At 42.5% G+C, this 26,061-nt stretch overlaps 1 protein-coding gene across 4 annotated transcripts in view; it reads left to right on the top strand.

Annotated features, from left to right (window-relative positions):
- Window positions 1–26,061, top strand: part of PLD5 (phospholipase D family member 5) — a 394,942-nt gene that overhangs the window by 259,515 nt on the left and 109,366 nt on the right. For all 4 annotated transcript variants that reach the window (XM_059412505.1, XM_059412504.1, XM_059412507.1 and 1 more), the window contains exon 5: window positions 24,202–24,329. In XM_059412505.1, coding sequence (XP_059268488.1) covers window positions 24,202–24,329 — 128 coding nt within the window. The remainder of the gene's footprint in view (window positions 1–24,201; window positions 24,330–26,061) is intronic.

Raw genomic sequence — 26,061 nt, 5'->3', positions numbered from 1 at the left:
AGCCAGCGTGTACCAGGGACGGTGTGCACAGCAAGCTGTCTGATTGGCAGCGTCAGATGCCTTCTTCCCTCTTTTCCACTGTTGCAGGACTCCTGTTGGTTCCTGAGAATGTCATTTTTGTCACATGTCTGTTGATTCTTGCTGGGCCCAGGAATGGGGAATGCGCTTTTAGGAAGCAAAAGAGAGAAGGTCCGGTAATGAAAACCCTCCTGTAATCCCCAAGACATGGGGTCGGGATTCCACTAGGGACTTGGTGGGAAACCTCCAGATGAGGGGTCATAATAAGACTTACTAAAAGTCCTGCCGCAGAGCAAAACATTAGCCATTAAATAAAGAAATGAAAAATATTTTCTGCAGATCTGCTGTGTAGTTGGAGCTAAGAATAAAGTTGCAGTTAGCATTCAGGCGTTTCAGGTACTTGGGTTGTATTTTCACTTAACCCTCAGGCGTCCCTAAGAGATACCGTATTATTTCCATTTTACACATAAGGAAATGGGTATAGAAAGGTGAAAGCGGGTGCCTGTGGTCCCATTGTAATAAAAGATGTCTATTGTTCTAATTCTTGGCTGAGTGCCCTCTGCGTGTGATTTTAGTCAATATCATCACATCTTTGTAAATTACACATTTAGCAAAGACCTTAGAAAATGAGAAGAACATCCATCCTCTTCCGTTTGCTCTTCTGCTTCCTAAATGGAATTATATGAAAAAAAAAATCGGTAAATTATTGTAGTATTTCTATGCATAAAATGTAGCTGTTCTATAGATTCTGCTTTGAAATTTGGCAAAGTGTGGTTGGTTCTCAGCAAGGTTGCCGAAGAATAAGGGCTGGTGCCACTCCAGATCCCAGGTAAAGGTGTACGCTCTCATGAAATAAGAGAGACCCAGGTTTTGGTTGTAGCTCTCACATCTTGAACAAGTTTCCTTCCCAGTCATTCATCTGTCTGTGGACTCTTACAGTGTGCTGCTGATGAAGCACTGATAGAAATGACCTGATCTGGGGTGCCAGATGGCTCAGTCGTTAAGCATCTGCCTTAGGTCGTGATCCCAGGGTCCTGGGGATCGAGCCCCCCCCATCGGGCTCCCTGCTCAGTGGGAAACCTGCTTCTCCCTCTCCCACTCCCTGTGCTTGTGTTCTTTCTCTCGCTGTCTCTCTCTCTCTCTGTGTCAAATAAATAAATGAAATCTTTTTTAAAAAAAAGAAGAAAGAAAGGATGGGATCTGATTCAGATCTTTAAAAGCTCCTTCCGGCTGTTGCAAGGAGAAGAGATTGGAGAATCTTCCCTCTGTCCTTCCCCCCATGACATGCCTGTGTATACTCTTCTCTAAAAAGTGTGTGTGTGTGTGTGTGTGTGTATGAAATAGATCTGGCAGACCTTGATTATGTATTTGCCTGGGTGGATGGGTTGGGGGAGAGAGGGAAATCAAGGATGACCCCCAGCGTATTAGTCTGAGCAGCTGAATGGAGGGAGTTATCATTTACTGAGATGGAAAGGATAATGGAAAAACAGGCTTGGCGTCTGGGGAAGATGAAGAGCTCTGCCGTGGGCATAGCAAACTCTGTTTTGTGCTTATGAGGTATGCAAGTGGGGAGATTAATGTTGGTCTGGCCTCTCCTAGCAGTCTAAAGCTCTACAGAGAATCAAGCCTGCAGATCGGATTTGGGGAATCATCAGCATAGAGATGGCATTTACAGCTGCAGAGCTGGATACTGTCCTCACGGGAGGAAGAACAGCTGTAGAATGGGGACTGGGACCAAGCCCAAGGGCTTTCCAACATTTTTCTCTTTGTAGAAATGGAGAAACTAGTGAGGGAGCCGGCAAAGGAGGAACAACTGAGGTGGGAAAGAGGAGGAGGAGGAGAGAAAGATTTTTTTCTCTGCTTTCTGGGGAGGAAAGAAGGAGCCATTCAACCTGACAGCAGAGTTCTCTGGTGAATTTCACAGGAACAGCATCAGCCAAATTGAAGTGGATTGAAAAGTGCATGGTTAGGTAAAGAGGCTGAAATGAGTATTGACAACTCATTCCAAGCATTCTGCTTTGAAGAGAAACAAAGAAATGGGGGCATAGCTATACGGGGAGATAGAAATCAAGCTTATTAGAGAAACGAAGGATTGTCTCCTAGGACTGCATGTTCATCAGAGGTTTGTGATCATAATTTTATTTTTATTTCCTTAGGGAGTTGGAGGGAAGAGGGAGAGGGAGAGACAGAATCCCAACTAGGCTCTAGGCCCAGTGCAGAGCCTATGCAGGGCTCAATCTCAGGAACCTGAGATCATGACCTGAGCTGAAATCAAGTCAGACACTTAACCAACTGAGCCAGGCGCCCATGTGATCATAATTTGAAATTCAAAAGAATCACTATGGCTGTGGGATTTAGCTGGAAGGATAGGTTGAACTCCTCTGGGTTGAGTTTTTTCCAGGAAAATGTTACAGAGACCGAGATGACCATGAAACATAAACTCGATAAGGGGGAAATCACCAGAAGGGGTGTGTGATGGACAGTCAAGTCATGATAAGGTCCGTGATTTGGAGTTCTCAGTGAGGTCAAAGTGAGGGCGTGATACAAGTGAGCTGGAGGGAAGTATAGTTCAGAAACAGAGTCTCTTACAATCACCATTTCCAATTACAGTTACTTGTAATACAATCTAGACTCCTGTGGGGGTGGTTACTAGAGAGAAAAGCAGGGAAAGATCAGTGGGGGTGGGAGGGCAGAGTCCTCGAGGACCTACCCTGTTGAGTGAGTGCTTGTCCTTGTGGTTCTGGGAGTCCGTGATGATCTTGCAGGAGAGGAGGTAAGGAATAGAGAAGGCAGTTACTTAGAGTATTTAATGAATGAAGGAGAACCAGGAAGTTGACAAAGGATAGCAGCAGGCACCGGTGTTGGGGGATCATTTGGGAATATAGCCAAATGTCCTGCATTTCAGTGTAGCTTGGGATTTTGAAAGATGAAGGAAAAGTAGTTCAGAAGTGGCAAAAGCAATCAAGGAGAACACTTGCCTCACTTTGTAGTAGCCTGGAGGTACTAGGAGTGTAAGATAAGACAGCCCCCCAGGAACGGGTCTGCAAATGGATTAATGGCTTCAGAAATGCTAAGAAGGACTTTGATAGGATGAGTCTCAAAGAACCCATTCCTTCACAGAAGACTAGAAAAGCTAGATAAGATACAGTCACACAAAAGAAAACCATCTGCATCTATCAGAGAGCAATTAAAGGCTCTAGTCTTGGGGTCCCAGACCTGGCAGACAGAGAACTCCTTAGGCTGAGCCCTGTATTCACCGCCAATTTTTCTTTGGAGACATTTGTCACTTATATCTCAGGGAGTAGAGGTCAAGCAGAAAGCAGAGACCTCGACTTTTTTTCTATATCAGTGGATCGAGGGGACAAAAAATGGTATTTATCTACACAAAGCCCATTATGCAGTCAGAAATTACCAGGCATGCTAAGGCACAGGAAGAAAAATGAGTGAAGCCTATAGAAGAAAGTCATTAGAAACAAATCCACAGAGATCCCCAGATATTGGAGAGGGACTTTGACATCACGGTAATTTGTATATTTAAGGAACTAGATAACATGGTGGAGATTTTCACCAGGGGACTAGGATCTAGGGGTGCCTGGGTGGCTCAGTTGGTTGGGCGACTGCCTTCAGCTCTGCTCATGATCGCAGGGTCCTGGGATCCAGCTCTGCATCAGGCTCCCTGCTCAGTGGGGATCTTGCTTCTCCCTCTCCCTCTGCTTCTCTGCCTGCTTGTATTCTCTCGCTTTCTGTCAAGTGAATAAATAAAATCTTTAAAAAAAAAAAAAAAAGAAAGAAAGAAAGGAACTAGGATCTATTAAATCAACTAGGATTCTAACACTGAGAAATAGGGAAGCTGTAAAGTAGAATTTAATAGAAAAGTTTAATTGCAGGGTAGATTCACAGAAGGGAGTTACTGGATTATTAGTCTTTAGAACATATCCATAGAGGTAAGTCAGAGAAGAAAAGGATAGAAAACACAGGAAAGAGCTTAAGAAACATAGAAAACATGGTTCAGAACTCTAATGTTAGTTGGGTGGCATTGAAGAACTATAAAGAAGAAGAAGTGGGAGGAAGCAATATTTGAAGATATGCTGTTTATAACTTTCCCAAAATGAACAAAAAGCATCAAGGTAATGTAGGAAGCCAAGAAAGGCAGATAGAAAGAGAAGTGTATGTACCATAACATCGAAAAACTGATGGAAACCAAAGATAAAGAGAAAAAGCTTTTTAAGTCATCAGCAAAAGGCATATTACATCCAAAGGAATAATAATGAAATGGATAATTGATTTTTCAGCAGAACTTACTGAACGCAGAAGATAATAACATGACATCTGGAAAGATCTGGAAAAAAATATTTGCTGACCTGATATTTTGTGCCCAGCAACCATAGCCTTCAAAACTGAAGGCAACATTAAGATATTTTCATACAGTCACAAAGAGAATTTATTGGCAGAAGATTCATTTTTAAAAACCACTAGTAAGTGAATTTTTTAGTCAGAAGGAAACTGATTCTGTGTATGTATGCAGAGTTAGGAAGGGAGGAATGAAAATGGGGAGGGTAAATAAGTGGACAGGTATAAATGAATTGTCTTGTAAACAATGCTGTACTGAATATGGGGCACATATATTTTCTCAAGTGAGTGTTTTTGTTTTCTTCAGATATATACTCAGAAAGGGAATTGCTGGATTATATGGTAGTTCTGTTTTTAATTTTTTGAAGGTCCTTCACACTGTTTTCCATAATGGCTGCACCAGTTTGCATTCCCACCAACAATATACAAGGTTGACCTTTCTCCACATCCTAGCACTTGGCTCTTGTCTTTCAGTCATTTTAACAGGCGTGACGAGATCTCTCATTAGGGTTTTCATTTGGATCTCCTTGATGATTAGTGATGTTGAATATCTTTCCATGTACATGGTGGCTATGTGTATGTCTTCTTTGGAAAAATGTCTATTTGGATCCTCCACCCATATTTTTAATTGGATTGTTGGATGTTTACTTGATCTGAGGACTGAGGGAACAAACTGAACAGCTAGAGAGAGATAAGAAGCCACACTGTGGAAGGTAGGGCATGTGGAGACATGATTTGGGGGAGAAAAGAACCATGAGTGGTGGGAAGGTGAGGGATCCCTGACCAGGGAGAGAGGAGAGAGGGAGAGAGAGAGAGAGAGAGAACAGTGTTAGAAGAAAAGCACTTCTCCAAAACCACCGACAGGCAAAATCAGAGAGGCTGGTTATCACAAGGTTGTACCAGAAGCAGAGCTCAAAGTCTGAAGTTCTAGAAGTCCATGCCGCTGCCAGGATAGAGCCTGGCACGCTTAGTGCTCCCGTGGAGAAGGAGGGCAGAGGCCCGGAACCGACAGTGTGATCTGAGGATCCCCTGGGTCCCACTGAGATAGACGGTTCCCCTTCCTGGAGTGCATTTGGGAGAGGTGGTACTGCCTCTCTGGGGACAAAAGAGCCAGAGGCAGGAATACCTTGAGCTGCCCTTTTTGTTAACACAGGAGCAGAGACACCTGCCGAGGGCAGCTAACATGGATGCCGGCTTTTTGCTGTGCTTTACCACAAACTCTAAGCCCCGGCATGTCCATATGACTGTCCTTCTGGGACAAACCAGCACCGGCTACCGGGCGGCAAGACCCCCAAAGGATAGTGCAGGCCTGAGCCACACTGAGTCCCTAATATTTGGAGTTTTGAGAATGAGCTGGTGGGCCTAAGATAAAACACAGGAGCACTGCACCACTGGGTGGAGAAACAGCTTGGACATGGATAGGGTGAAGGCAGGGATCTGAGAGATGGCTGGAACACACAAGGGGAAATTGATCACTCCTCTCTGAGGGCTTCCTGGACCGTGGTGGGCATGAACTTTTTCCTCTGGGGAAAAGAGAGCGGCTGATACCATTTTTACCCCTACTCATCAGCCCAGATGCACTTCAGTGAGCCGCAGAGTGCCCACACTGGAGATTTGGGTCGAGGGCAGGTGTGCCCAAGAGCTGGAGTGGCAGCAGCCTCTCCACCCCTCAGAAGACCAGTAAACCTACCGCACATACCAAGTCTGCTGACCATAGAGTATTGCAAAGCTTCAGCTCCAATGGAAACAAGATCTAGCGTCTTTTAATAAGCAGACCAGAGTACACCTAGTCAAAACTTGCCATATGCCAGGAAAGGTCCAAACACTTCCTATAGCAGGCAAGGAGGAACTCTGCAGAGGACTGACCTGCGGGAAAGAGCAACCAGAACACAACAGCCGAGTGCATGCAACACACACCAGAGACACTTCTGGCAGTACCAGGCCCTGGTCAATATACGACCTCTTCTTAATATAGCCATTACTCTCAGAAACAGGAATTATAACAGGCTTTCCTAACAAACTGACGACAGAGACCTAGATGAAATGCCAATACTGAGGAATTCATCCCAAAAGAAAGAACAAGAAAAGGTCATGGTAATCGAAAGAGATATAAGCAATGTGTGTGAGCCAGAATTTAAAACAACAATCATAAGGATACTAGCTGGGTTTGAGAAAAGCATAAAAGATACCAGGAAGTCTCTTACTGCAGAGATAAAAGACCTAGTCAGGCCTAAATAAAAAATACTGTAACCAAGATGTGAAACTGACTGAATGTAATAACCATAGGGATGGAAGAAGGAGGAGCAATGAATAGCTGATACAGAAAATAAAATTTGGAAAATAATGAAGCTGAAAAGAATAGGGAAAGAAAAATATTGGATCATGATTGTAGGGAGCATAGCAACGTCATAAAGCATAATAACATCCAGGAGTCCTGGGGTGGGGGGTGGGGGGGACGGAAGGGACAGAAAGTTTATCTGAGCAAATTATAGCTGAGAACATCCCTAATCTGGGGAAGGAACCAGACATCCAAATCCAAGAGGCATAGAGAGCTCCCATCAAAATCAACAAAAGCAGGCCAATACCAAAATATATCATGGTAAAATTTACAAAGTACAGAGACAAGGAAAAAAATCCTGAAAGTGGCAAAGGAAAAGAAATCCCTAACTTACAAGGGAAAGTAAATCAGGTTTGCAGCCAATCTGTTCACAGAAACTTGGCAGGCCAGAATATTCAGTGTGCTGAATGGGAAAAAAATATGCAGCCAAGAATAATACTTTATCCAGCAAGGCTGTCATTCAGAAGAGAAGGAGAGATCGTGAGCTTCCCAGACAAACAAAGCTAAAAGACTTTGTGACCACTAAATGAGCCCTGCAAGAAATATTAAGGGCAACTCATTGAGTGGAAAAGCAAGAAAAGAAAGAAACAGAGAAAATATCCAGAAACAGTGACTTTCCAGGTAACACAATGGTATTAAATTCATATGTATCAGTAGTCATTTTGAATATAAATTAACTAAATTCTCCAACCAAGATACATAAGGTATCAGGGGTGCCTGTGACTCAGTCGGTTAAGCATCCAACTCTTGATCTCAGCTCAGGTCTTGATCCTGAGGGTCATGAGTTTAAGCCATGCTGGGCATGGAGCCTACTTTAGAAAAGAGAGGGTAACAGAATGGATTTAAAAAAAAAAAAAAACCCACCTATCTATGTTTTGCCTACAAAAGACTTACTTTAGACCTAAAGACATCTACCGACTAAAAGTGGGGAGATGGAGAAACATTTATCATGCTAACGGATGTCAAAAGAAAGCTGGAGTAACCATACTTATATCAGACAAACTAGATTTTAAACCAAAGACTGTAATAAGAGATGAAAAAGGACATTATATCATAATTAAGGGGTCTATCCAAAAGAATATCTAACAATTGTAAATGTTTGTGCCCCTAACTTGGGAACAACCAAATATATAAATCAATAACAAACGTAAAGAAACTCATTGATAATAATACAATAATAGTAAGAGACTAAGCATTCAGTAAGGACAGCAATGGACAAATCATCAAAGCAGAAAATCAGTAAGGAAATAGTGGCTTTGAATGACACAATGGACCAGATGCACTTAACAGATACATTCAGAACATTTCATCCTATCATCAGACTACACATTCTTTTAGAGTGCACATGGAACATTCTCCAGTATACATAACGAGTCAGACCTCAACAAATACAAAAAGAAAAAGATTGAGATCATACCATGTATATTTTCTGACCATAATACTATGAAACTTGAAGTCAACCACAAGAAAAATTTTGGAAAAACCTCAAATACATGGAGGTTAAAGAACATCCTATGAAAGAAATGGGCCCACAACTCTGGTCAACTAATCTTCAGTAGAGCAAAGAATATTCTATGGAGACCAGATCATCTCTTCAACTAGTGGTATTGGGAAAACTGGACAGCAACATGCAGTAGGATGAAAGTGGACCACTTTCTTATACCATACACAAAAATAAAATTCAAAATGGATGAAAGACCCAAACGTGAGTCAGGAAGCCATCAAAGCCCTAGAGAACACAGGCAACAACCTCTTTGACCTCAGGCTCAGCAACTTCTTACTAGACACATTTTGGAGGCAAGAGAAACAAGCAAAAATGAACTATTGGGTCTTTAGCAAGTTAAAAAGTTTCTGCACAGTGAAGGAGACAACCAACAAACCTAAAATGGAAGATACTTGCAAATGACCGATCTAATAAAGCATTAATATCCAAAATCTATAAAGAATTTATCAAACTCAACACCCCAAACCAAATAATTCAGTTAAGAAATGAGAAGACATGAATAGACTTTTCTCCAAAGAAGACATCAAGATGGCTAACAGACACATGAAAAGATGCCCAACATCACTCATCATCAGGGAAATGCAAATCAAAACCATGATGAAATACCACCTTGCACCAGTCGGAATCGCTAAAATTAACAAGTCAGGAAATGACAGATACCGGCGAGAATGCTGAGAAAGGGTAACCCTCATACACTGTTGGTGGGAATGCAGACTGGTTCCGCCACTCTAGAAAACAGCATGGAGATTCCTCAAAAAGTTAAAAATAGAGCTACCCTACAACCCAGCAACTTCCCTACTAGATATTCACCCAAATCATACAGAAATAGAGAGTCGGGGGGGCACATGCACCCCAGTGCTTATAGCAGCATTATCAATGATAGCGAAATTATGGAAAGAGCCCAGAGGTGCTTCAACTGATGAGTCGATAAAGATGTGGTGCAAATATCCAAAGGAAAATTACTCAGCCATCAAAGAGAATGAAATCTTGCCATTAGCAATGATGTAGATGGAGAAAGACAAATACCATATGATTTCACTCATATATGGAATTTAAGAAACAAAACAGATGAACATAGGGAAAGGAAAAAAAAAAAGCAGGAGGCAAACCTAAGAAACTCTTAACTATAGAGAACAAAGTGAGGGTTGATGGACAGGAGGTGGGCGGGGAATGGGCTAAATGGGTGATGGATATTAAGGAGGGCACTTGTGACAAGCACTGGGTATTCTATGTAAGCGATGAATCACTAAATTCTACTCCTGAAACCAATAGTACACCATATGTTAACTACCTAGAATTTAAATAAAAACTTAGTTAAAAATAAAAACAAAAAATCTCTGTCTTCTTTCCCCCTTCTGAATACTGTTACAATTTGAGATATAAAGTACTGCGTGTTGGAGAATGGAAGACAACATTGTAATTTTTTCTTTTCTAGAAGAGGAAGAATAAATGTTAAAACCCTTGGTTCTGAAAGGAAGAGACAACTGAAGTTTGGGGAGTTTTGTTTAATTTATGCTAGGAAGTCCTGTCCTACTGCTTCAGTTTTCCTTCATTTTGAATGTGACCTAGAGTGGAACCTGAGTTCCATGTAACTATTGAGGTTTCCTCTCACAATATCTCCCACCTATAAAAAGTGTGTTTCTAGTGTATTTTCTTCACATTGCTGGGTTCCTTGCTGCCCTAATACATTTACTCAGAATTTGCACTGGAAATCCCCACAGATTCCCTTCCATTGATTATTGGGGGAGGGAGCTTTTATATGACAAGTGCTCAGAAACACATTCACTCATTCATTTCTTCAGTTGTTTTTCTGTTTATTGAGCCCCTAAACCATGCCTGGCACAGTGCTACCTTCTAGAGTTAGGGAAACGAGTAAGATGCAGCCTCTCAAGCAGCTCCCACATTCCATTTTCTTTTTATTTTTTTCCCCGTTAGCTTCTCTTTAAGAAGAAAATTGAGTAGGGACCTCATTAGAAGATAGGTTCCTTTTGACGGGCTCATGTCAGACATCACCATTTGCAAGAGTCACACCTAGAGAGTGAAATAATAATGCAGAGAGTGTCAGAATAACACAGACTATTCTGTAATTCTGAGCAGGAGGGCAGGTAGAGCCCAGAATTTGAAGGAATAACCTTGAGTCTCAGCTTGCTTCCTAGCTGTGTGCCTTCAGGCAAGTCATTCACTTTCCCAAGATTTAATCCCTTTTGCCTCTTCTATGTGTCTCAAGATCCTCGTGGTATCATCCCACAGAATGACCTAATACCCTGTAACTCTGTCATTCTTTGCACTAGTGTGTTAAGTATGATACAAACTAGGGAGCATTGTTGCTAATCTTGTTGACTAGTATTACTGTTTTTTTCTCATTTAATGACTTAGCTGAGGGCTCATCTTTTCTTGAACTAGCTTGAACAAGCCCTTAAAAAACCCTAAGATCTTGAGGCGCGCGCACACACACACACACACACACACACACGGAAAAAACATAATGGCAATATACATTTTATGCCCTTAATTTATATTTTTCCCTTCAAGATACAAAACATCCCGAATTATATACATATATCCCTCCAGTTTATAAAAAGTATTTTAAAAATTGACCATTTCCTGGAGGAATTTGTATTTTGGTTGGGAAAACATAACGATACCTTGACAAATATAAGAAAATATCTGTATTAAGCTGAATGTTAATGTTGGGCTTTAGAAGGGAAAGAGATCTCAATTTTATTTCATGGGGCTGGAGGGAGGCAGGGCTACAGAGTGACTGGAAGAGGCAGGGCCCTTTCACAGAGGGAGAACATGAGAGTTCAGGCGTGTTTCATGACATTATTTCATATCAGACTATAGAGAGAATGCTACGTATGTATTTTTTTTTAATTAGAAAGGTATTTGTAGGCTTTCTTAGTTTTGTGATTATAGAGTTTACTTTCTGAAAACTGGAAAAACAGAAGTATAAATGTAAAAATAACAATATTCCGGGCACCTGGGCATGATCCTGGAGTCCCAGGATCGAGTCCCGCATCAGGATTCCCTGCTTATCCGGAAGTCTGCTTCTCCCTCTGACCCTCCCCCTTCTCGTGCTCTCTCTCTCTCTCTCTCTCATTCTCTGTCTCTCAGATTAAAAACAACAACAACAACCTTAAAAAAATAATAATATCCCAATTTTCACTCCAGAAATAAGTTCCTTTAACATTAGAGTGAAAAGTCTTTCACATATTTTCTCTCCCTCTCTCTCTTTCTCACACACACACACACACACACACACACACACACACCTTGGAATATTTTTCTATTTGTCTAGATTTGTAAGTTCTTCAGTAAGATTTTATAATAATTTTTACATATTTATACTTTTTTGACAACATAAATGGATTTTTAAAATTCAAGTTCCTGATTATTGATATTGCAGAGAAAATTTTTTTTTATATCTTTTATCTAGACACCTTATCTTTTTAAATTCAGGAAGCTTTTTGCTATACTCTGTTGGGTTTTTCAGATATATAACATTCAAACCACTATAAAAGAGAGAATTTTATATCTTCAGTTTATAGGTTTTTTTTCATCTTTAATGTTATGTTTGGAATTATTACATAATTATTATTTCTACTTATAATGGAAACGGAAATGGAATTATTATTTCTACTTATAATGGAAATGGAAATCATTTCACCAGTAAAATGGAATTTGTTTGGAATTTTGGTAAATAGTTCATAAGATTTTGGGGTAGCTTTTTTTTTTTATCTGCATATCCTTTTTATTTATATATTGATCAAAGTAATACAGAAAAATAGAAAATAAAAAATGGCCAAAATGTTTGTATTAAAGAAAGGAGTTCTCTGAGCTAGGTCAACCTACTTCCAATTCTTACTTCCCAGAAGGAACCATCTTTCTTACTTTTATCCCTATCTTCTAGTATTCCTTTCATTTTTTAATGTAACCTGTTTACATTGCTATTTCTTGATTTCCTAGTTTCAAAGACGACCTGTTTAATTACTGTTGTAGAATATGAAGCGTTACCTCTCTCCTGTCTCGCTTTCCCTCTCTGCCATTCCCTCCCCCACTGCAAGCCCGTACTTCCTCTCTCCCGCGCCTCCCACGAGAGGTCTGTCATCTTGTCTTGTTGCTGCTGTTAAATCAGTATTTACTGTTCACACCGAACATTATTAACAAGTGAGCTATGCACAACAATCCCGTTTCTTCTTGTGCAGTCACTTTGTCCATTTTACTTAATGATGCTGCATACCTTGTATTAAATCCCCTCAAAACACTCTAGCATAGAACTTGACCATTCTCTGACACGTCGCATATTCTGTCCATCTGACCGTTTCTTAGCAATGCCCTTCATGGATCTCTCCCTCATGGTCCAGCCTGGAAACTGTTCCCCAGCTTCTCTGGGGCTGTTGCACAGAGACTTGTCCTCATCATCCTGCTGGGAATTCACTTTGTGTCTGTCTTACGCAGGGTCTTCTACATTTATTTTCCTTATTATGTTGGAGGACATTCACCAGTCTTTATTAGATACACAGATTTATTTCCCCTCAGACTATTTCCTATTTCCTTTGTTGTTACTGTTAAAATAGCTGGTATAAATCATATTTACTAATCTTTGTATGTTATCATTTCTATAAGTTTACTTTCTCCTACAGCTTTTGGGATCTTGTTTATTTCCAGTGTTCTGAAAAGTTTTGATGTGTGTTTGGGTCTTATTTTACTTCTTGCCCCAGGACTGATAGGCTTTCATCATTTAGAAGTGTATGCCCTTTGAAAATAAATAAATAAAATAAAATAACATGTAGGTCCTTTAGTTTTTAGAAATTTTGCTTCTCAATCTGATGTATAACTTCTTCCTGTCTGATTTTGGTTCTCTCCAGAACTCTCATAATTGGATATTGAGTATCTTGGGCAAATCCTCTAACTTCATACTTTTCCTGTTCACATTAATCATGCTTTTTTTCTACTTGGAGAGATATCCCCTTTCCTCCCTTCCGAGACTTTGAGATATTAGCTCCTGCGATATATCCTTCATGCATCAACTTTTCAGTAATCATTTTAGTGTCTCTAGGTTCACTCTGTGTTGGAAGCTACTGTATTTGAACTTGTAGGTCACTGTTTCAGTTTTCAGCTTCGCCAGTGCCGTATTACATTGCCTTCATGAGATTCATATTTTGGATCTTTTTAATTTCCAAGAACATTTCTTTGTTCTTGGATTATTCTTTGGAAATCTCTTCTCAACTGTCCTTAAGAACCCCGGTTTCTTCATTTAATCTGCCTCAATGATAGCCATATGCTTTTCCTACTTGACATGCCTCCCCTCAGCGGCCGACTTGTGTTAGAAGAAGTGCCATGTTCAATGAAAGCAGGCTTGTTACAATGAAAGCAGGTTTGTTACCTCAGAAGCCTGTCAGATTGGGCTCTGGATCTTCTGTCACTACTAACACAGCAAGATAAAGTAAAGAGAGTGATTCAGACTTTGCCAAGAAAGCAAACTCCCTTCAGAGCTTCAAGGCGCCATCTTCCCTGTCATTGCAACAACTCCGGTGGGCCTCCTCCTTCTGGTGACATGGGCACCAAAACAGAATCTTCAGGAGTGACCCTCTTTCTCTGCTCTCCATGTTGGTGTCCACGTCATTAGTTGTGTGAACTCAACGTGGAGGGGCAAGAGAGAGGAAGCCGAAGCACTTGCTTTAGACATCAACCTCCAGAACTTACCATGTCTTAGGAGAAGTGATGAACCATTGTAGATCATGTGTTTGCTTATGATTTATGGAATTTTTCACTTTTATGCATAATTGAGGAAGTATAATTTAAGCAAGTTTTATTTTTAAGCATAATTTTCCATTTTAAGCCTAATGGTCCCTTAAATCAACCATTCCTATAGATAGCTTGCCTGTTGGACACTAAGGCAATAATCAATGCACAGAATTTCCCTGGAAGCAGAATATTCTAACTGTAAGAAAAATAGGGGGAGGAAAGAGACAACACATAGAAATTTCCCTGTTGAGTCCAAACCTGTAGACTAAAGAAAGAAGGTACCAAGGGCAGCCTATGAAAAATTCTACAACACGGTTTTGACAATATTTGAATAGACACATTAGAACTAAAAATGAAATGTGCACTGAAGATTCACTTTTTCTACAACAGAACATGTAACTGATTATCTTACAATCTTTCTGGACATTACTCGCTGAATGATTGAAGAGCCAAGCATATGTCACCACAGCTGATTTTTACCCCCTGGGGTTCCCTGTAGCCCTTAAGCCCAATGGATTCCAAAATGTTGTTCATTAAACCAATTAAAGTGCACTGGTTTTATTAAAGCTCCCCAATGTGGGCTAATTATGACCTTTTTTATTGCTCACACAAAGCAATATATTTAGAAGGGCTTGATCGATAAGACAGATTTCTGCTACATGTTTTGCTTTCAGGGTACATCTGCAATCCTTCCCAAAAATCTATACTTATTGATACTAGTGCATTTCCTCTTGATACACACTTGATGCTCATTAACAATCTGTTCAAAAGCTGGTGGTACACTCATTGTTTATAATGCCGAGGAGGATATGTACCCATACCATAAACTTCTGAAGATCAAGAAAGTGGTAAACACTAATTTCAGGGGAGCGGTTGCATCCGAGGAGAGTGGCAGGGGTCTGGGGTCAAGCATGAACACGCTAAGGTCAGTGCGGGATTTCTCCCCCCTTGACACTGTTGTTCTTTGGGGTCATCTGTCCTGGGGGCTTGCCCTGTGTATTACAGGATGTTCAGGATCCTTGAACTCTACCCGCAGGATGCTGCTGGCACCTCTCTTCCTAATGGTGACAACCAAAAAATGCCTACAGATATGGCTGTGTGTTCCCGAGGGCAGGGAAAGGGAATCCCCACTGATTGGGAAGTTGTGCTTTGATCAGAGCGGGAATGCTCGGTTGGTAGTGGAGTGGAAGGCTCACGGGTGTCCATTTGTACGTGGCGCTTCGTAATTTGCTTAGAAGTTACGTACATGTACTCGAGAGAGTGCGCCTCCGTGTTCTCTCCTAAATGTCCTAAAGCTGCAGATAATCTCCTTGCAGCAGGTGACTTTCTGGAAGTCACCTTGGAGACCGATTCTGTTTGATCTGCGTCACGATGATTCACGGAGAGTGTGGAGCTTTATTTTTCACTTTCCAACCAGCGCACCAGCATATTTCCTCGTGTGTCATTATGATGCATATTTTGACAGGATGTTTATTTTAAATCTTCAAAGTCTGAAACATTTAATTATGCAATTTGGACAACCGGCTCTTGCTAAAAATTGTGCGGCTTTTAGGCCAGAACTGAATATTCCCGTCAAATATCAAAAATATATGTAGAAAGGGGGCAAGACGTCAAGTCATGTGCACACAAAATAAGGTACAATCTTGTCTGATTAATATGATAAGAATAAGTCGGGAAACAGAACCCTTCAAAATCCAGCTTAAATAACAAGGAACTTATTCTAGGGATTGAGAGGAGCTCAGGGTTCGAAGTGACACTGGGTTTCGGGGGTTTGGCCTGCCAGGTACTATCTCTCCTCACCCCCCGCCCAACTCATTTTGTGACTCATGATTAAGGAAATCGTATTGGCTTGGCGTAGGTCAGGTGTCAACCTTGGTCTAGCTCTGAGATGGTGAATTAACTACTGTTCAACAAATGCCTAAGATTATTTGTAAAAACTTTTTTTTTTTTTTTTAGGAGGGGGAGAGAGCAAGAGCATGCGAGTGTGGGTGGGGGAGTGGGGCAGGGGAAAAGGAGAGAGAGAATCTCAAGCAGGCTCCAGGCCCAGTGCAGAGCCCAATGGGGCTCGATCTCGTGACCCCGAGACCATGACCTGAGCTGAAATCAAGAGTCAGTCACTTAACTGTTGACTGAGCCACCCAGGAGCCCTTTGTGAAACTCTTTCTGATCAAAATCTGAGTATACAGATTTTTAAGCTGTTGATAATGGTGCGGAAATACTGACATAGTCGTATCCTCGAAATCATGTAATAGGCGCGGTTGGAAGGATGGTCCCCAGGGTCTGCAGTGTAGGGAGGCATTGGTGACCTTGAGGTTCACTTACGTATTGTCATCCACAGCCGAACAACAGGTACTCTGAAATCTGACAGTAAAGCAAATTAGGATCTCTGAAAAAGAACAATGCTGTAGGTGAGATCACTATCCATTCCACTAAATGGGATATGGGACAGATCTCTGATAAGCAAATTTAATGCTGTCCAGTCTTAGGGGAAGGCTTTTGAGAAAAACACATTTTTAAATGTGCGCTTGTGGCAGTCAGCTTGATTCCCCAAAGTAGTAACATTAATCTCCAATTCATTGTGATACTATACTTTTTACTTTAAATACATTTTAACTATTACATTTTTTTAAAAAGATTTTATTTATGTATTTGACAGAGATCATAAGTAGGCAGAGAGGCAGGCAGAGAGAGAGGAGGAAGCAAGCTCTGCTGAGCAGAGAGCCCAATGCGGGGCTCGATCTCAGGACCCTGAGATCATGACCTGAGCCGAAGACAGAGGCTCAACCCACTGAGCCACTCAGGTGCCCCAACTATTACATTTTTAGTCCCGATTTTCATTTTATCTACTAATTTCAGTGGCATATTTTTTTCATTGAAATTATGCACAAAATAAGCATAGTATTATCTGGCTAATACCATAAGAATAACAATTTTGGTAAAACAGTAAAGAAGCAGACCTCCCCGAAAGCAGAAGCATTCCCTTCCATTTCAACAGAACATCTCTGTGAAAGCTGAAAGTGGTTGTAATTAGCAGTTTGAGATTTCTTTTTTTTTAATGTTCTACTTTCCATGAAGGATATAAAACATGGGAATTTTCTGTACCTCTTTATCTTGATCAGTGCAACCAGTTAGGTCCTGGCACACCACCTTGACCATGGTAGCATGTTGGTAGTTTTTTTTTTTTCTTTTTTTAAGATTTTATTTATTTATTTGACAGAGATCACAAGTAGGCAGAGAAGCAGGCAGAGAGGGAGAGAGAAGGAAGCAGGCTCGCCGCTGAGCAGAGAGCCTGATGCGGGACTTGATCCCAGGACCCTGGGATCATGACCTGAGCCAAAGGCAGAGGTTTTAACCCACTAGGCCATCCAGGTGCCCCTGGTAGCTTTTTTAAGATTTAACTGGACCTCTTAGAAATCAGGGAAGTATTTCATAAGCAACTATAGAAACAAGTGCATATTCTTGATTCATCACTTTGGGCATCTGGAAACACTCTTTGGAGTTGGTAATAAGTCCTGCTAACCATCGGTTAAACAAATAGATGACGGGACTGAAATGGGAGGGTCTCGGAGATTCAGACCCCACCACCGCTGACCTCGCATCCACCAGCCAGGGGTCCTCATGGGCCGCAGGTCCTGTGATGAACATCTCTTTGGCATCCTGGGGCCTCGGCACAGGGGGTCATGGACTGCAGACAGGCTGAAGGAATAGTCTGTCCTCTTAAAAATGGAATCGAAGAAAGCAAAAACTTTTTGATGCTGTTGAAGCGAGCCTTCAAAGATATTCTGTGATCTTGTTCGTCTGTAATATTTAAAGGGCAGCTTCATAACATGAGTGACCATCCTTGCCAATTACTCTAGCAGTGGGGCACCTGGGTGGTTCCATTGGTTGAGAGTCACGACCCTTGGTTTCCACTCAGGTCATAAGTTTTCATGGATCGTGGACCCCACACTGGGTTTTGCCCTCAGAGGGGATTCTGCTTGATTGCTTGACAATAATCTCCTGCGCCTCCCCCCTTCTTGAGCATGCGCTCTCTCTTTCTCTCTCTCTCTCAAATAAGTAAGTCTTTAAAATTAGAATTAAATTAAATCCATAAAATTAGAATTCTCTAGCATAGCCCTAGGGAATAAAGTCAGATATAGTTTGTGCTTATAATACTGCCCCCGCACGAGTGGTACATTAAAAACTCTAGTGAGGGGCGCCTGGGTGGTTCAGTCAGTTAAGTTGCTGCCTTTGGCTCAGATCATGATTCCAGGGTTCTGGGATCGAGTCCCGAATTGGGCTCCTTGCTTGGCAGGGAGCCTGCTTCTCTCTCTGCCTCTGCCTGCCACACTGCCTGCTTGTGTGCTTTCTCTCTGTGTCTCTGTCAAATGAGTAAATAAATAAAATATTTAAAAACTCAAGTGATTATATTTTATCATCCAGAAACATTGTATTTTAACTGTATCTTTCTAACACATATAAAAAGAGAGTAGGATGAGGCTAATCTCTGTGACCAATCAACAAAAATATTTCTTAAGTGCCTGTAAAATAAATTGTTCGGCTAAACATTGAATAGTATGCATGTAATAAACAGGGACATGTTGGCTATGACAATGTACCTATTAGGTATAAATTAAGATAAAGGCATATGTCTTCAGAGACAGATGGAGGATAGATTGACAGAAAAACAGCATTCTTCATGGGAAAGTAATACTCCACAGGCAAGCATTTTCCAACTGTACCATCAGACAGTTTCCGTTGACTGACTGATGACACCACGTCCAGTAGTTTGTCCCTTGAAATGGGCAAAATACAACATCCCCAGAGAGATTGTTGGTACCGAGCACACATGGTGTTGAGCAAAGGGTCGTTACCGTTACTGCGAGTTGCTTAGTCATCTCTGTACCCAGCTCCGCAGGCCTCCCGGCAGCTGGCCGCAGCCCCAGGCAGAGCTGTGAAGTCATTTGTGTCTTTTGTGCCCTTGGGCCCCCCTTGGAGTTCCCTCCTGACCTTTCAGATACTCACTGCCCTCTCACTGTCTGAACAATCCCAATCTTTTCTTTTATTTTTTTTTTTAAGAGGGGGGCAGTGGGGCAAGGACAGAGGGAAAGAATCCTGAGCAGGATCCATGCCCAGCGTGGAGCCCGATGCAGGGCTCAGTCTCACGACCCTGGGATCGTGAAAACAGACAAAACCAAAAGTCGGTTGCTTAACTGACTGAGGCATCCAGGGGTCCCAACAATCCCAGTCATTTTAAATATTACGCTTTAGGAGCCCCTGGGTGGCTCAGTCAGTTAAACTTCTGGCTTTGGCTCAGGTCACGATCCCAGGGTCCTGGGATTGAGGCCCACATCAGGCTCCCTGCTCAGTGGGGAACCTGCCTCTCCCTTTCCTGCCCACTCGGGTGCGCCTGCTCTCTCTCATTATCTCTGTCTGTCTCACTCTCTCAAACAAATACATAAAATCCTTAAAAATTGCACAAAATAATTGTGTGCCTGAACTTGACTCAGCCACTTGAGGTCTTGTGTTCCTAATTTCACATATCATAGTAGCTGGGGTATATTAGATAGTAAAGGTTTGCTGAAGGGAAGCTGTTCCTTTATAGGATAATTGTAGGCATCAGTATGTAACTGTAGAGGCTCTGGCTAGAGCATCACACAAGCCCCATCCATGGTCGCTGAAATCACACTGTTTAGGCTAAATTTCCAAGTAAAGTGCCACAGTACCCTTAGGGCCGCAGCTGTGCGGTGTGCTACAGAGAGGTCAGAGGGGACGGTCCCCGTGAGCCCCTCAGATGTCTCGGGGTTCCCTCCAGGGGACCAGCAGGCTGGAGCTGCAGCAGACCCGAATGAGAGCACAGGGATCTAAGAACTAAAACACAATCCAATGCCAGGTTTGTGTTTTGACCCAACTTTGTGGGTCAAATTTCAGGCCCAGTGTCCCAGGCCAGGAGGCGAGAGCCAGCCAGCGTCACAGAGGGATGAAGTTGTTTCTAGTCCGAACGTGAAGGCAGGCGAAGGCTTGCCTGGAGACCCCTGTCGTGGGTAGAGTCTGAGGCACGCACCGGGGTCCCCTGCATTATCTTCCTTCCAGAGATGAGAAGATGCTTCCCTCAGTGCTGCTCAGCCTAGTGGGCTGAAGGGCACAGCCAGCCAATGTGGCCTCGAGCTCTGTTGGTGGATTGAATTATGTCCCCCAAAAAAGAAGAGCTAAAGGCCTAACCCCTAGTCCCTCAGAATGTGACCTTATTTGGAAACAGGGTTTTGGGAGATATAATTAGTTCAGATGAGGGCCCATGGCTGTGGGGTAGTCCCTGGTCCAACAGGACTAGTGTCCTTGTGAGTTCAGGAAAAGCAGACACAGGGCATGCCTCCCTGGGACAGTGGGTGGAGGTGGCAGGAAAGCAGCTGCCAGCCAGGGGACAGCAGAGATTTGCCAGAAGCTGGGGAGACACAGGAGGGAGTCCCCCCTGCAGGTTTCGGGGGAAGGATAGCCCTTGCCAACACCTCGATTGTGGACTACCAACCTCCGGGACTGTGAGACTTTTTTTTGTTCCTTTTTTTGTTCCAAGCCATTCAGTTTGTGATACTTTGTTAGAGTGGCCATGGGAAATGACACGTCCCCAAGACACATGCTCTTCTCCGTCCACTCACGGGCGCTGGCAGCTGTGTGCTTGGGGGACACAGGGGATACCACAGCGTCCGCGCAGATGTGGATTTCTCCATAACTGCCATGGCCACCACCCACTGTGGCCATTCGGACCCTGCTCTCCCCAACTGCTCCTCCTCCCCGTAACCCTCCCTGGATGAGACGATGCCTGCGTGCCTGGAGGCTGAGGCAACCCACCTGCGCACTCTCTTCCCCTCCATCCTGCTTCCACCCCGCAGCCTCTCTTGCCATCCCCCTGGCACAGGGCCGGGTGCACGCTGTACCTTCCTTCTCCCAAGAGGAACAGATGAAGCGCAGAGTACACCCCACTCTTCCTTTCTGGTGTTCTGGAATATACCTTTATGCATACGATGTTCTATCTTTCCCTGCTAATGAAGATCCTGACGATGAAGTAGGCCACCAGAGTACATCCGCTTCATTAATATCCAGCGTCTGAAAACAAAGTAGCTTGCTTCATTAAAAATATGCATATAGGCCTGTTCTTTTAAAGATGTTGAAATTTAGGATTTCTTTAAGGAGCATCTGGGTGGCTCAGTTGGCAAAGTGTCTTGACTCTTGATTTCAGTGGTCTCAGGGTCGTGAGATTGAGTCCCACATTGGGCTCCATGCTGAGTGCAGAACCTGCTTAAGATTCTCTCCCTCTCCTCTATGTGGAAAACCCAAAAGACTCCACTCCAAAACTGCTAGAACTTATACAGGAATTCAGTAAAGTGTCAGGATATAAAATCAATGCACAGAAATCAGTTGCATTTCTCTACACCAACAGCAAGACAGAAGAAAGAGATATTAAGGAGTCAATCCCATTTACAATTGCATCCAAAACCATAAGATACCTAGGAATAAACCTAACCAAAGAGGCACAGAATCTATACTCAGAAAACTATAAAGTACTCATGAAAGAAATTGAGGAAGACACAAAGAAATGGAAAAATGTTCCATGCTCCTGGATTGGAAGAATAAATATTGTGAAAATGTCTATGCTACCTAAAGCAATCTACACATTTAATGCAATTCCTATCAAAGTACCATCCATCTTTTTCAAAGAAATGGAACAAATAATTCTAAAATTTATATGGAACCAGAAAAGACCTCGAATAGCCAAAGGGATATTGAAAAAGAAAGCCAACGTTGGTGGCATCACAATTCCGGACTTCAAGCTCTATTACAAAGCTGTCATCATCAAGACAGCATGGTACTGGCACAAAAACAGACACATAGATCAATGGAACAGAATAGAGAGCCCAGAAATAGACCCTCAAATCTATGGTCAACTAATCTTCGACAAAGCAGGAAAGAATGTCCAATGGAAAAAAGACAGCCTTTTCAATAAATGGTGCTGGGAAAATTGGACAGCCACATGCAGAAAAATGAAATTGGACCATTTCCTTACACCACACACAAAAATAGACTCAAAATGGATGAAGGACCTCAATGTGCGAAAGGAATCCATCAAAATCCTTGAGGAGAACACGGGCAGCAACCTCTTTGACCTCTGCCGCAGCAACATCTTCCTAGGAACAACGCAAAAGGCAAGGGAAGCAAAGGAAAAAATGAACTATTGGGATTTCATCAAGATCAAAAGCTTTTGCACAGCAAAGGAAACAGTTAACAAAATCAAACGACAACTGACAGAATGGGAGAAGATATTTGCAAACGACATATCAGATAAAGGACTAGTGTCCAGAATCTATAAAGAACTTAGCAAACTCAACACCCAAAGAATAAATAATCCAATCAAGAAATGGGCAGAGGACATGAACAGACATTTCTGCAAAGAAGACATCCAGATGGCCAACAGACACATGAAAAAGTGCTCCATATCACTCGGCATCAGGGAAATACAAATCAAAACCACAATGAGATATCACCTCACACCAGTCAGAATGGCTAAAATCAACAAGTCAGGAAATGACAGATGCTGGCGAGGATGCGGAGAAAGGGGAACCCTCCTACACTGTTGGTGGGAATGCAAGCTGGTGCAACCTCTCTGGAAAACAGCATGGAGGTTCCTCAAAATGTTGAAAATAGAACTGCCCTATGACCCAGCAATTGCACTATTGGGTATTTACCCTAAAGATACAAATGTAGTGATCCAAAGGGGCACATGCACCCGAATGTTTATAGCAGCAATGTCTACAATAGCCAAACTATGGAAAGAACCTAGATGTCCATCAACAGATGAATGGATCAAGAAGATGTGGTATATATACACAATGGAATACTATGCAGCCATCAAAAGAAATGAAATCTTGCCATTTGCGACAACATGGATGGAACTAGAGCGTATCATGCTTAGCGAAATAAGTCAAGCAGAGAAAGACAACTATCATATGATCTCCCTGATATGAGGAAGTCGTGATGCAACATGGGGGCTTAAGTGGGTAGGAGAAGAATAAATGAAACAAGATGGGATTGGGAGGGAGACAAACCATAAGTGACTCTTAATCTCACAAAACAAACTGAGGGTTGCTGGGGGGAGGGGGTTAGGGAGAAGGGGGTGGGATTATGGACATTGGGGAGGGTATGTGCTTTGGTGAGTGCTGTGAAGTGTGTAAACCTGGTGATTCACAGACCTGTACCCCTGGGGATAAAAATATATGTTTATAAAAAATAAAAAATTAAAGAAAAAAAAAAAGATTCTCTCCCTCTCCCTCTGCCCCTTCTGACCACTTCTCTTTAAAAAAAAAAAAAAAAGAAAAGAATTCATTTAAACTGGATTGCATTTAAGTTTAACTGATTTCAGGCTTCCAGTTATGGAATGACTAATTCATGGGAATTAAAGGCACAGCATAGGGAAGAGTCAGTTGTGTTGGAACAGCATTGCATGGTGACACGTTGACTTGTGGGGCACAGGACATCAGGTATAGACCTGTTAGGTCACTATGTTATAAGCCTGAAGCTAACATTGTGTCAACTACACTCAAATAGAAAAACAACCAGTAAATAGATTGAATTGCATTCAGTGGACAATATGCTCTTTTTGAGAAGTGGTGCATGCGTTGTTCTGAGGCAGGACTAGGTAACAGCATGACAGCTGATTTTTGTAAGGCTTGAATAATTGTTGCTTAAGTTAAGAACCATCAGATAAAGACAGGGCAGGAGGAGGCCAAGTTCAAAGTTCATAAAAAGGGAAAATGAGGAAGGAAAAGCCACTTCAGGGTCAAGGGTGAAAATAGCACATAGAAAAGCATAAGATAGCTAGTTTTTTGCTGAGGAGAGTTGTGGTACTAAACAGGGTGATCCTTTGACTGATTGCAAATTTGTATGAAAATGACTGCAAAACTAGAAGAGTTTGGTGCACGGATCTCACCAGCTGGGAGGCCAGCGGTGGAGCTGGGATTTGAATCCCGTCTGACTGGAGAAGGCCATGTTCTTGCCTCTTGACTCCAGCCTCCTCTGCACAAGTGTCCCTTCTTATTTTCCTTTGAGAACAAAATAAATTCTCCAGGGCCTTCTGTGCACCAAACTAATGCAGATGTTGGGCCGGCCTGAGTGCCAGCTGCGATCATTGCACATCATGAGCAGTGTTGCCATGTCTGGTTGCAAGTTCAAGGCCTGACCATGAGGCTGACCAGGATCTCCTTGAACCCCCCAGGTGCAGAGGTGACCTACATGAACATGACCGCCTACAACAAGGGCCGGCTCCAGTCCTCCTTCTGGATCGTGGACAAGCAGCATGTCTACATCGGCAGCGCTGGCTTGGACTGGCAATCGCTGGGACAGGTAAGCTTTCCACGTTCTGTAAACTCAGAGCCACGTTGGCATCAAAGCTCCCCGCTCCATAACGCACATGGGCTGCTCCGTCAGGGTGTAGGAAATAAAATACAGCCCCGATTATTTTTCACTGGAAGTTTTAATAGGCTCCCCTCCTTTTGATACGAAATGAGAACCCTTTCCTTGACAGAGTCACCTTCCCCCAAAAGCGGCATGGTTTCAGGGCTCTTATAATTCAGATGCTATCCCCAGATTCTGTAGGTGGGGGTGGGTTGGTGTGTGCTTTATGTTATCCGGACCGAACTGTTCAGCATGAGATCACATACTCTATGAAACAGCAGAAAACATCAATTCAGCGTAGACTGTATGTTTTAGAACAGTGATCATTTGTGTTATTCCTCGAGTAGATCTTCACGTGACAGTGTTACCTCCTCTTGGCAAATAAGTCATTTCAAATGTCTTGAAGATACACTTGAACCATTTTCATGTATTCATTTCTGTCGGGTGATCCCTGGAGGATGGCAAACCAGCTTCTTCCCACTAGTCAGCCGGTGGCTGGAAGGTCTCGAACCTTGGGGGACATAGGAGGATGGGCAGGTCAATCACACATGCCACGTGGCCCATATACACCTTTGGTTGAACTCTTAATGTTCAGATCCCTGAAATTACCAAGTGAATTATACTGTGTTTCTTACGGGAAAGAGAGCGTGGATGTGTAGACAGACACAAGGGCCATAACTTGTAAAGAAAGATACCAACTATGTAGGATAAACCTGAGAGAGGGTAACAGGGTGTTGGTACGGTCAGCTTCCAGCTGATTCACCATTTGCCTCCCAGTTTCCACCATTGTCCTGTTTTTCTTCTTAAAATGCTACCCTTCGGGCACGCAAATTCTGTTCTTCCATTTTTCCGGTGGAGGCAGCTGTAAAAGTAGCCAACGGGCAAACCAAATACTGAAATAAAGTACTAATACTTCCCTCACCAGGAAACAGACAGTGTAGAGCCCAAGTACAACTGAACTAAGGTGGATTTTCTTAGTTTTGTGTTTAAAGGATAGGGTCATCCAGTCTCGAAGCTCAACTGTTGTTTCTGAGAAGATGGCCTCACCCCAGCAAGAAGGAACACTGAAGAAAGTTTCCCAGTCAGTTTTGGGAGAAGTCACCATCCAAGATTGACAAAACATCCTTTATTTTATATTTGCTTAGGAATTTGAAGGTGCTTCCTACTGATATAAAAATGATTCTGAACAAAGTAATAGTATTGATTAGCAATCGTGACAGTAATAACTCTCGAATATTATACACCAGGTGCTCTGCTAAGCCATTTAAGTAGATTACTTAAGTCTCACGGTGATCCTATGACGGAAAAAGATTTCTGTTCCTGTTTTGAAGATAAATAGACCTGCGCCCAGAATTGAATTTTGGTATTAAAATTTTTAGGCCGTTCCTTTGAGTATTAATTCTGATATGAACAATATAAATTTTGATTTAGTAGATCTCATGTCTGATGGCCCTTCAAACGTGGAGAGAAAAAATATGGATTAGGGGCACCTGGGTGGCTCCGTTGGTTAAGGGTCCGACTCTGGATATTGGCTCAGGTCACAACCTCAGGGTCCTGAGATCCAGCCCTGCATTGGGCTAGATGCGAGGTTGGAGCCTGCTTGGGATTCTCTCTTCCTCCACCCCTACCTGCTACCTCCCATGTGTGTGTGTGCCCATCCTCTCTCTGTGTCTCTTAAAAA

The sequence above is a fragment of the Mustela nigripes genome, chromosome 10, assembly GCF_022355385.1.
Source record: "Mustela nigripes isolate SB6536 chromosome 10, MUSNIG.SB6536, whole genome shotgun sequence".
NCBI lineage: Eukaryota > Metazoa > Chordata > Mammalia > Carnivora > Mustelidae > Mustela > Mustela nigripes.
Note: the sequence above shows the minus strand (reverse complement) of the source record. Positions and strands in the feature narration are given on the sequence as shown.